General features: G+C 40.1%; 1 protein-coding gene across 1 annotated transcript in view; it reads left to right on the top strand.

The window, feature by feature from the left end:
- The window catches only part of SLC24A3 (solute carrier family 24 member 3), a 237,319-nt gene that overhangs the window by 156,525 nt on the left and 67,563 nt on the right, over positions 1 to 13,231 (top strand). Inside the window, exons 4-5 of the mRNA XM_075267618.1 lie at positions 8,171 to 8,245; positions 11,529 to 11,613. Coding sequence (XP_075123719.1) covers positions 8,171 to 8,245; positions 11,529 to 11,613 — 160 coding nt within the window. The remainder of the gene's footprint in view (positions 1 to 8,170; positions 8,246 to 11,528; positions 11,614 to 13,231) is intronic.

Raw genomic sequence — 13,231 nt, 5'->3', positions numbered from 1 at the left:
ATGCCTGGTTTTCCTGAATACTAGTGGCCTAATCTGAGAATAAAGCCAAACCATAAATGTACCATATAAATAACCAAAAATACTCCTCCAAAAGTTAGAGCAACCCATCCACTGACAGCTGTTTCAGGGTTATTGCTCCTTGACAATGTGAAGTGAGTGATAAGCCACCAAGGAGAGAAAAAGAAAAAATACTGCACCGAGCCGACCCTAGTGTAGTAAATTCAGCACAAGTATGAGTAAAGGTAAGCAAATGGGAAGCCGCTCACCTTAGGGGGTTGCGTAGGACACAACAACCCCAACAGTTAAAAAGATGTTAGAAACCGAGAGGGAAGCAGCTGGAAGAAACATCACTGGGACGTAGAGGCATCAACAGACTGGGACCAAAATCTTCAGAAGAATTGGCAAGGAGAAGCGCTCACCCAATTGGATAACGATATGTTTATTAAGGCACGATGCGTTTCAGGCACTTAGGCCCTTTATCAAGTGCAATAAATCACCTTCCCAGAGCAGCTGGGAGTCTTAGTGGCCTGAACTCGGAACCACTAAGACTCCCAGCTGCTCTGGGAAGGTAATTTATTGCACTTGATAAAGGGCCTAAGTGCCTGAAACGCGTCGTGCCTTAATAAACATATCGTTATCCGAATTGGGTGAGCGCTTCTCCTTGCCAATTCTTCTGAAGATTTTGGTCCCAGTCTGTTGAAGCCACCAAGGAGGACTTATTAGGACATTTATTCCCCAGAATTATTAGCAGAGTAGGCATAGTCTAATAAGTCCCAATACATTTTGAGGCGATATCCCCTTAAGGAGACATAGTACCCCATCTGACATACATCTGACCTCTCACCCAGTCTGCCATTACCCTGATTTGCACTGTTAAGATGTAATAACATTGAAACTGCCTGTAAATAGGCTCCTCATCCTAGTTTGACTTTGTTCCCATATTATACCACTACGTTTAAGGTAAACCAAGCATTGATCTTTAAGGAGTTACCTTCCAATAGGTAGCGCTAGAGCAAGTTCCCGTTTTCCACTGAGAAGTACTTATAAGAATATTCCTTCCTAAGAATTTTTTATATAATGAAAGATCTGTAACATAGACTGACCTTTTTATTAGGACTTCTGTAGAGCCCCCAAATGTTCAAGTGGAGTAGTAAGAGAAACTTGACATGCAAGTAAAAATATAGGGATCACTTAATTGACTCTATAACTCTCTTTCAGCTAAGGTGGTCAATATCCACCAAATTTGCAGAGGTGATATTGTACCCACTGGCCCACTGCCATCCCTTTAGTGCTCATGAAGGTTTTTTTCTGGGATTTTAAAAAATGTGCCTTTGTACAGGAAATGGTATAAAATAAAGAAATATCTACTGTTAACAATGAAGTTTAGGTTATTTCTTTTTTATACCATTTCCTGTACATAAGCATATTTCTCCAAATCCTGGCAAACCCCTATAAAGTACAGACTGCATATACTGTCCCCTGACAATGACCCAATGTGCTGCAAATCCCTACAATCTGCTGTTATCGCTGGGGAATAGCCACTCATGTGTCAGGGGTTAAGCATTACAAAGTGAATGTCCAATCCATGGGGTTATGGATGAACTGGGTCTTCCATTGGGAAGTAGTAGGTTGGTCCTAATCTGGGTCTCTCTACATAGCTTATGGCTAAGGGTGGTCTAAAAAAATAGAAAAATCTCAGACAGACATATACACTGATATACCTTGACGCGTATGTTCTGTATTCCGCATTTCAATTTGTAACTTCGCTTCTAGAGTGTAAATTGTGGAGGAGACGGTTTACAATGGATGTCCCAGTGTGCACATATCTTGTATTCTCTTCTTCTACCTCTTGTCCCTGGCTCAATCAACTGGAAATACATTCAGTTTTAGAAACAGCTGCAAACAACAGGATATCACATTAAATTCTATCCGAGTGGCTGCATTACAATCATAAAATCGTTCTCGCTACATTGTGAAAGATAAATAATTTAAAGTATTGAAAAAAGTGAACAAGATGGTGGTAATGCCCGGGAGCTTTGCATAATGTATATCATTCCGTCAGGGGAAAGTGTACTACAAAGCTTTCCCTTTATTCTTCAGATGCAGGCTCTCTTTTATAAGATAATATTTCCTAATATATATGAGATTGTATTGTACACAGCCATTCAATATATGTAAACTGCCCCGTCTATTACTGAAAATACCCTAATAGCTCAGCCATTGAGGCACAGAGACATAGAAGTAGGGTGACACTGAGGGCAGGTCTAGCGTAATTGACAGATTGTGCAAATCTATTGGGGTCAAATTAAAGGGGCTCTATCATTAGAAAAAGTAATTTTTAAGTAAGCACATCCTTGCATAACCTTTAGAAAGGCTATTCCACACCTACCTTTTGTATGTAAATTGCCTCAGTAGTTTTTGAATGAGACTGGTTTTATTCATATGCTAATTAGCTTCTCGTGCACCCGGAAGTCATTACGTGCTCTGTCTTCTGTATATACAGCACAGGCTGCTGCTGACTCCTCCTCCCTGCTCTCATACACAACACACAGCAGGGAGAGGAGAGCTGGCTGACAACTTCCTGTGCACCAAGAAGCTAATTAGCATATGAATAAAACGGATTTATTCAAACACTACTGAGGCAATTTACATTCAAATGGTCGGTGTGGAATAGCCTTTCTAAAGGCTATGCAAGGATGTGATTAGTTATAAATGACTTTTCCCAATTATAGAGTCCCTTTAATAAAACTGAACTTTTTGGACGTCTTAAACAGTTGAGCTTCTGGCGTAAGATGCAACCGAATTATTAAGAGGACACAGTGTACAAGTTATAGGGGTTGTTCAGCAATCAAATCACAAATCACAGAGGAAGCCAGGAAAGGCGTAGCATAAAGAAAATGCTCACACATACGTGACTTCATTTGGGCGCATGTTGTACCTAGGCTGTCGGAAGTCCTGCACCACACGTGACCATCAAGGCCTATCATTATCCACATGGAGGGACCCAATAACGTATGTGAGTGACGTCACCGGGTCATTACCAGTCACCGATGAGGCCATTGATTGACTTCAATGGTCACATTCGATGCAGGACTTCCAGCGGAGTCGATATGGCGCATGACCAACACTGGAGCGCCAAGGACAGGGGAGTAGGATTTTTTTATTATTATTATTTTATACCTTCCCCAGTCTTCTTTTTGTGCCCAACTCCTTTAAGTACAATATATATATATATATATATATATATATATATATATATATATTTCCCAGTATTAAGGTAATTGCTGTCTAAAGAATAGAAATCAGAAGTCACCTTCCCTTAGATGGTCGCACTCTTTCGCTACCTCTTTATCTTGTACACTGTTACGTTGGCGTTTTATATACTTTGGTTCCAACGTGCGCAATTTTATAAGTTTCGACTCCTTTTATAGATCGGATTTCATTCTTTTAATGCGATCTAGGCTATGACCGTTCAGTGTTTGGCAACGTTAAGTTCTTCTCTTGCTAGGAGCATTACAATTTAAAGTTATCACCCATGATATAGCTGGGTCATTTGGACAAAAGATAGAGAAAAAATCATTTTTAGTCACAGTGGAAAACAATCTTTACTTCACAGTCTTCCCAGAGGCAAGAAATACAGAGTTGTGAGGTGACAAGTGCATCGATGGATGATCCGTTCCTTTCTCTCTATCAGTGGTGGGTTAGAGAGCACACAAAGGTCCCAGCAGCATACTGTACTATAAAAAGACAAAAAGGCAGAGCGGCCGCACTGGATCATCGGAGATGGGCGATTTTCATTGTGCATTCTTTCACTCTGATCATTTTCATGACATCTAAGGACACAAGGACATTAAACAGCTCCCAACACATACGGAATTTATCCCCTTCATGCGTACAATACCGAGCGAAAAGACTATATAAATCTTTCATATTTTCTGGAGATTCGGAACACAATAGTCTGAGAATATAAAGGCTGTCGGGAACCTTTCATGCATGGACAATTGATTGTTTTCACTGGAAAAACTTACCAAGAAAGCGACTTGTTTTTTTTCAACATTTCTTCAGTGTTACTAAAGTTATCTTAAGGGCTTGTATTTGATATTCTGCCGCATTAATTGTAATTAATATTATGCATTCAAGTCACTTTTATGTGCGGCCAATATTTTTTTTACTGTCTTAAAGGGGATTAGAAGGGGTTTCCAGTTTGATGTAAATGAATCCTATTGATAGTATAAATTTTTGCATCTTTGCAATATATTTAGGATCAGAATGTCTGAATAAAGTGTTATTGTTGCCCATAGCAACCAATTACAGCATAACATTAATTATAAATACAAAATAAAATTTTCCCTGTGATTGGTTGTTATGGGCAACAGCGACACTTTTTTTTTTTAGTTTCCCAAATCTCATATTTCTAGTCGTGACTTTATCTTGGCTTGTTTGTACATTCTGGAGATTGGAAATCTATAGAGGCCTAGTCCTGCTCACGCAGGAGGAGCCGGCCTCATCAAATCTATATAATACTATACGAACTAAACGGTCCGGACTCCAAGCTTATATATTTTATCTACAATGATACATTGTAGTAATCTCAGCCCTACCTCTTCCCATCCACACAGATTGACAGCCCTCCATATATAGAGACTAGGGTTGAGCGATCGTGTTCAGAAAAGATCGGATTCGGATCGGCGATCGAGAAAATTTCACGATCGCCATCGGAATTCCGAACACGGTCTTTTTATGTGGGATCGAGATCGGTGATTTTTCCCACAACGCATTGCTTAGCCTTCACACTGAGTATACGATGTATATTCAGTGTGAAGGCTCCGCTGCAGTTCCATAGGAATGAATGGAAGCAGCCGACACACAGCCTTAACCCCCTGTGCGCCGGCTGCCTCCATTCATTCGAATGGAAGGCTAAACTAAATCTCTAGCAGCTACTTACCTCTAGAGATCGCTGCTCCAGTGCCTTCCTTCTTCTTGCCTCGCTGCCTGTGGCTTAACTTGTGGCTTAGAGTGTGGCCGGGTACAGGGTGGGAGACGTGATGTCTCCTCTCCCAGTACCCGCCCACACTCTCCTAACCCGCCCACACTCTCCTAACCTGGCAGGGAGGGGGCAGCAAAGGAAGAAAAGCAGCGTGGAGCAGCAGCGAGGCGAAGAATGAAGGCACGGTTGCACAGGACCAGCCATCTCTGGAGGTAATGGGACACCAGGGGGTAGGATTGCTTTTAAAATCTGATCTCCGATTTAAAAAAAAAATCCCATTGACTTGCATTGGGATCGGAATTGGGATCGAGATCGGGTTCGAATGAAAAATGATTGGAAATCGAATTTTAAAATCGATCCTGAAAAGTAAAGATCAGCTCAACCCTAATAGAGACGTATGGATTAGCTATGAATCACTGGGCGGGTGGGAGGAGCAGGACTCTAGGCTTCTCCAAGAGTCCTGACAGCATTTTAATGGGTTTCTCTGTGGCAATAGTATATCAAACACTATAAAACTAAAATTCCAAAGCCAACATTTCACCCTCTATCTGGTACTGCCCTTTGTGTAACAGACACCTGATAGATCTCCTTTAACAGTGGCAGCCATATTTAAAGGCAAATGTGGAGAAAATAATTAAAAAAACAAAAACATGATTTTATGTAAAATAAACACAAAATATTTTTATATCTTCCACTTTGACATGAAATTTCCAGTTCTGTTTTCTGTCAGCTGGAGTCTTATCATAGAGACCTTGGGTGGCTTTTAGTCAACCAAGTACGTGAATCCAAATACACATAGAACCGCACTTCTGTAAGCTAGACAGGATGTAGTTGGTGTATTTTGTGATTCAGATCTACATACATTGGGCGTAAATGACTGGAATATGTCAATAGAATATCTTAGTAGTGCAGCTTCAGGCTTCAGGTTTATAGTATCAATCCACTGGCTAACACGGTACAAAGACATTTTTCTTATACAGTATCACATATAGTAATGGATAGCTTAGAGCAGTGGTTCTTAACCTTGTTTGAGGTACCGAACCCACCAGCTTCATATGCACATTCACCGAACACTTCTTTAGTGATAAATCAAATATGATTTTTTTCCAAATTCAAGACCTAGGTATATGTTTTTTTACTGGTACACAAAATGAACCGTGCATATGGCCTAGAGTTCGATCGAACCCTGGTTAAGAACCACTGGCTTAGAGGTAAAGGGGTTGCAGCATCTCATCTTATGAGCAAATACAGTTCAAAACGCAGACAGACAAGGTTAATTCTATAAAACCAGGTTCCACTAGAAACTGTAACTCACCAGAAATGTGTTGGACCTACCAGATGGTCTGAAAGCACCAGTAGTAGCAGGAGAGCAGCTTCAGCCACAAGGCTTGTGGCAGAGTATATCGTGGACGTCGGTCTAGTCGGTAACAAGCGGTCAGTGGGGTACAAAAGGATCAGGCAAGAGAATAGTTGACAGTCCGGTTGAGAACAAGAGATCGGCATGGTACAAAGTCAGTTCAGCGGAGAGAAGTCTACTAGGCAAGCAGAGGTCATAACAGAGAGGAATGTAGGATCAGATTCAGAAGGCAGGGACGTAGTCAGGAAACTAAGCCAGAAACGTGTCAGATACAAACAGTGAAAAGGAACGAGTGCAAACAGCTAACCACCAGGAATACTGAATAGCCAGCAGTAAGGGAAAGACATAAGTGGACTAATAAAGACTTAGGAAGGCAGATGAGCAGTTCTTAAAGGAGAACTCACAGAACAAGCAGAACGTGTTAAGAAAAGACTGGCAACCTCATAGACACTGTAGAGGTCCCAGGTCTATTTCTAAAACTCAGGACATAAATCTAGGTAAGCCCTTATTAACACAGTTGCCATCTTTGAAGTTATTTTTAGCCTCAACAACTTGTTTTTTTATGGCTACTGGCCCACTCTCCATTGACCATTGCCCTCCTCACCCACCAGGGTCAGAGCTTCCCTCCACACCGTAGTCTACGTCCACTATCCATTTACTATTATACATTTTCGGACACTTCAGCCCTGAAGCCATCCTGATACTGTATACACTCAAAGAAAGAGTGCACAAAAGTGCAATGTATTGGGGTTTTTGCACATTCTGTGGCATGGTATGGGATTCAGGTGCACACAGCAAGAAAAAAATCTAATGCACGTATGCAAAGGTTCTTCAACTGTACTGGGGATGGAGAGCTCTACAGTGCATGTACATGTGGAGCTCTACAGTGCACGTACATGTGGAGATTTGCAGTGCATGTACATGGAGAGCTCTACAGTGCACGTACATGTAGAGCTCTAAAGTGCACGTACATGTGGAGCTCTACAGTGCACGTACGTGTGGAGCTTTACAGTGCATGTACATAGAGAGCTCTACAGTGCACATACATGTGGAGCTCTACAGTGCATGTACATGGTGAGCTCTAAAGTGCACGTACATGGAGAGCTCTAAAGTGCACGTACGTGTGGAGCCCAACAGTGCACGTACATGGAGAGCTCTAAAGTGCACGTACATGTGGAGCTCTACAGTGCACATACATGTCCGATGGAACCATATATTGCTGGTGGATGTGACTATTAGAAGCAGGCCCGGCACAGGTAATGATATTTTCAGAGAGATATTTCCAAATATAGGTTACCAGTGATAAGAGGTATATTTAGCTATAATGTGTGTGATGAGGTGAGCCTTTAAGCAATGGTTTTTACAATTTTATGCACAAAAAGAGCCTTTTTCCATTTTTTCCTCTGTTGGCCTTATTTCATCTGTCAGAAAGAGAAACCTTAACTTGAACTTGGTTGTTAATTATATATAATTTTTCCAATGTAATATACATCGCTGGCATTAATATTGTTATTCAGTGTCTTATTTCATCTCATATCATTGGACTGGAAATAATACTTTATGTTTCATCAAAGTCTAAAGTACATTTATTCACTGCAGGAGATTATGTTATAAAAGTAGAAGAACATGTCAATGTCACTATTATTGAGTCAGAAAATCTACAGTCTACAGTAAATGCATATAAATTTATGATCAATCCCTTCTTTGTTGTAACCAGCAAGTGATATACAACATGAATTATGTGAGCATTGGCAGATTTAGCATAATGACTTCTAACCATGTCCCCTCTGTCTGAATTTATATCTGTCTTTTTATTGTTTCTACAGGCAATGTACATGTTCTATGCTCTTGCAATTGTCTGTGATGACTTCTTTGTCCCTTCCTTGGAGAAAATTTGTGAAGTAAGTATGAAATGTTGCATAGGGAAGGGAATATAAGACAGTAATAATTCATTTATGCCAACTCAACACTACTTGCAGTCGGGTTTGCAATCTGGGACAGTGCCCAAACACTAGTGTGAACCTAGCATTAGATATACCGTATGGGCAAGTACTAAAAAGTACTAAGAAGGCTAATTGAATGTAATTTGTCTAGAATATTATCCAAGACGCATCTCACATGCTGTCTATTCAGTGCCAGATCATGGCCTAGACAGAGCTTTTATTTGGAACTTAGACTGTAGGGGAATTGCTATAGGAGCAATTCCCCAGTAGCTACTGGTGAACCCTGGGGAAAGGGGCACGGCAAGACAGTGATCCCTAAGCTGAACCCCCCGCTGCCCCTCCCTGCTTGCCTCACTGCCCTAGGCGGCAGAGGACAACTGGTCAACAAGCCCTTCCTGTATAGGTGACAACACAGAACGCATACAAGACAAACAACAACAAAGGGTGCTCAGCTAGCCAAGGGTCCAGTAACAGTCAAGCAATGCAGTACAAAATTGTAATCCAAGAGAATAGTCACAAGGGAAGCCAAAGGTCAGAGGTCAGTAATATAATAGTAGCAGAAAGAGGAGCTTAGCAGGGACAAAGTCTAAGGACAGAGTCACAATAACCAGCAAGCCTGTGTGGGCTGATGGCCTGTATATAGGAAGCCAAAGACCTGCCCTAGGCTTGATTGGAAGACAGGCTGTCAATCACACAGGAAAGGCTAGAATTAACTATTTGATGAACAGAGGGAAACAAGGTGCAGGAGGTGTGGTGGAAATTCAATTACAGAGCTAGGTAATAGAGCAGTGTTCACACAGTGCAAAGAAAAACTCTAATCAAAGAATCAAACTGTACACGCCTCCTGCGCCGCAGCGTGCGAGCCGAGGGTGGTGCAGAGACCCAAACAGGCAGAAACGTTACATAGACTATGTATAATAAGTCATAACCATGGTGGTTGAAATTCCAGTTTTTGTTCTTTGTATATACTCTCGAGGTGTCGTATGTTACTCACTTTTACACTTTCTGCATGTCAAGTGCATACAGATTTGAGAGACGTATAAACTGTATGGGTCTACAGATGCTTCCTTGACAAACATTAACAAATTACTTGATGCTAGTTCTACCTAGTAGTCTAAAAATAGTATAGAATAGAATACTATATTGATCCCGAAGGGAAATTAAAGGGATATTCAAGTAAGCTTAAGTTACCCCCAGTCCAAAGGATAGGGGGCAACTAGCTGACCAGTAGGTTTACACAACGTGGAATAGAACATGTGGACAGAAAAGTAGTTCACGATCTACTTTTTTGTCCGCATGACTCATGCGGAGACCGTGCGGAAAGCACACGGGCCCCATTATAGTCTATGGGGTCCACGTGCTTTCACTGCTCACCGCTTGCCAATGCGTTCGGTATTCTGTTCGGGAGGGTCCCCATGTGGACTCCTCCGAAAGGATTACTGACGCAGATGTGAACCAGGCCTTAGAATTCCAGGACTGTGCTAGATGAAACCCATTAATAGAAAGTATAAGCAGGCTACTCTGGAATGGTATGTTCTGTACTCTCTTCACTTTTAGTAACTTTCCAGTCCCGCTTCTCCACACTCAAGCAACACGTGAAACATAATGTATGGAAAAATGTGTCACAGTAGAATTTGTTTTTCAGAACTGGTTCCTGTTCTTATCTGAATAGTGTCAAAAACATACTGGTCTTCATTGTGTAAATGAAGTCATACGTTCAAAATTACAAAAATTTGCAAATATATGTCCTTAAACAGTTTGCAGAGTTTTAAAGATTTTCTATAGTTATCTTAGTGGTGAAATACTTTAGTCTTGATAGCGTGACAATGGATACAACAATGAATGCAGGAACTTTTTATGGTCTGCCACTTGTTAGAAGCTCAGCCATAACTTCCTTATTGTGGCCATGTTATCTTCTCACTGCCTGACAACCTGGCCACAATAAGAAAATAAGTCCCAGACCTAGATACTTAGAGATAATCTTTAAAAGGCTGCACATTTTTTAACTATATATGCAAAAATGTTTAATTTTAATTGTGTACAAAGTCAAATATGATTATGTTCATAAGAAAACCTCTTTAGGCTTAGACCACTATCATTGAGAACTTTAGGAACGTCCTAATGGGATGGAGCTTCTTACTGAATTATGTCTAAGAACACCCATTTGTTCTGGTCAGCAAGCAATAGATCTTCGGACAAGACAGTAGTTTAGAAAGACAACATGGATGGAATTACTGCCTAAAAAAGGGTCACAGAGATATCTATATTTGTAATAGTCTCTCAATCATATTAAACAGGGGTTTCACAGCAGATCAGATAAGTCAGCAAAGCCAAGAGTCTATTGGTGAATACTTGTCTTTACCAGTTTTTAGATATGTGCTGGTTACTTTTGGCGACTACTCAGCTTTTATAAATATATATACATTTCTGCAATGAAGATCATAATATCACCAATGACATGAACATTTTGGTTTTAAAGGAAAGAGAGACGGGTTTATGAGTACAAATTTATGACCTTGTTTAACACTCTGGAGAGAGGGATGAATCTCTCACATGGGTTCATGGCATCCTACAGAAATCACTGAACTGAGACAGCCATAAAAGACACTCTGTGAACTGATAAGAACATCACAAACTGATGAATTGTTTAGTTGTATAACCAATAACCTTCTTCTACCCTCCCTTCTAGAATTCTATTCCTATGTGTCCCTCTTGTACATAAATATGCATCCTTCATAAATTGTTTTTAGATATACCTTAAGAAGAAGCCGAGAGCTTCGAAACGTTGTAATCTACCATCATTATTAGTTAGCCATTAAAAAAGGTATCAACTACTGAAGACTGTCAAGTTTTTTGTTTTAAGAATATATAAAAATAACTTGTGAAAATTACAGTGACTAATAATCCATTAATGCATTATTCTTACATAGCTTGCTCTGTTGGCATGGAAGTGTCACAAGGGTAGTGTGGTTACTGACATATTGTATTTTTTTCTTGGATGCTATTGTTGTAATGTTACGGTGTAATTTAAATTGTTTTTGGAAAACCATACAAATCCAGAAAAGTATCTTAACCCTGCAGATCACTTTGCCAAGATACTCATTGAGTTGAGTTATATGTATTTGACTAATCAATTAAAACTAAATTTACAATATATTTTACTAATAATTAATAATAATTATAATGTGTTATAGAAGGAAGTTTCCTGCTTAAAAATTGTATGTCTCCCCTCTCCCCACAGAGATTGCAGCTCAGTGAAGACGTGGCTGGAGCTACATTCATGGCCGCTGGCAGCTCGGCTCCTGAATTGTTTACATCTGTAATAGGTATGTACTTGTCTACAAATTCAAAGGAGTTGTCTGATCATCTGAAAAGAAATCTAAATGTTTCTAGGTATCAGAGTAAAGCAACATGTCCATTGTTCTGTCGTCTGACTGGGGAAGTATGGCACTTTCTGGTGACTAGGATCAAATGGGTTCCCCTCTACTTTGCCCCTCATTTGATAAAAGAATGTTCTATTACTCCCCGTCCAACTCCAAATCGACAGTTCTGAAACAGTAAAATTTGTATGAGAACATATAACTTTATTAGAGAAATATCGAACAGAGGTACAGGACATGGGTATTTCAATGTCTTCTCTAGGAACCGTGCTGATGGTTGCTCTAACATTTGCAGTTCCAGATATCTGTCTATCTATCTATCTATCTATCTATCTATCTATCTATCTATCTATCTAGTGGTATGTAAAAGTTTGGATGCCCCTGGTCAAAACTAATGTTAGGCAAGTTGAAGATGAAATGATCTCTATAAGGTTACAGACACATTCTCTTTTATTTTCCTCTTTCACATTTTCAAAATAAAAAAAGGAAAAGTCTCCAAAAAAGAAAACTTTGGGTTAGTACCTAGTAGCTCCCCCTTTGGCAAGTATCACAGCTAGTAAGCACTTTTTGTAGCCAGCCAAGAGTCATTTAATTCTTCTTTGAGGTATTTTCATCCATTCTTCCTTGCATAAAGTCTTCCAGTCCTGTAAGATTCCCAGACCATCTTGCACGCTCCTCTCTTTTGAGAACTAACCACAGATTTTCAATTCTGTTCAGATTAGGAGACTGTGAGGTTCACGGTAAAACCTTCAGCTTGCGCCTTTTGAGGTAGCCTATTGTAGATTTTGAGGTGTGTTTAGGAACATTATCCATTTGTAGAGGCCATCCTCTTTTCAACTGGAAGTCCATTGAATTCATTCTTACCTCTACCAATGAAATGTTCCCTATGTCATTGGCTGCAACACAACCCCAAAGCATGAGCCACCCCCATGCTTAATGGTTATAGACGTGTACTTTTCATGAAATTCATTGCCCCTTTTTTCATCCAAACATATCTAAAAATGTCTATTTTAACCTCATTGGTACAGAGGACTTGTTTCCAAAATGCATCTGGCTTGTTAAGATGTTTGTTTGCAAACTTCTGACACTGAATTTAATGGTGAGGACGCAGGAAAGTTTTTCTTCTGATGTATCTTTCATGAAGGCCATAATTGTCAGGTGTCGTTAAACATTAGAACAATGTAGCACAACTCCAAAGTACTGCTAAATCTTCCTGAAGGTCTTTAGCAGCCAAAAGGAGGTTCTAATTTGCATCTTTATCAATCGTAGGAGCAGCTGTCTCTGAAATTTTTCTTGGTCTTCCAGAGCTTGTCTTGTTATATCTTTTCCTGCTTTGTAGGCCTCAACCATTTTTGTTTTTAGAGTGCTAGCTGCTTAGAAGAACACATGGCTGCAGTTTAATGGGACAAGGTTAGAAGGATTTATAAAGCTATTCTAACTGATGTTTATGAACAAGCCATAACCCTAACAAGCTAGTTAAGGCCTGGGGCTTCAGTCAACATTATGTGAGGGCTCAAATCTGAGCCCTTATCAATGTACAATTTTATATACCGTTAGAAAGCTA

The sequence above is a fragment of the Leptodactylus fuscus genome, chromosome 3, assembly GCF_031893055.1.
Source record: "Leptodactylus fuscus isolate aLepFus1 chromosome 3, aLepFus1.hap2, whole genome shotgun sequence".
Classification (NCBI taxonomy): Eukaryota; Metazoa; Chordata; class Amphibia; order Anura; family Leptodactylidae; genus Leptodactylus; species Leptodactylus fuscus.
This window is presented reverse-complemented; position numbering and strand designations above follow the sequence as displayed.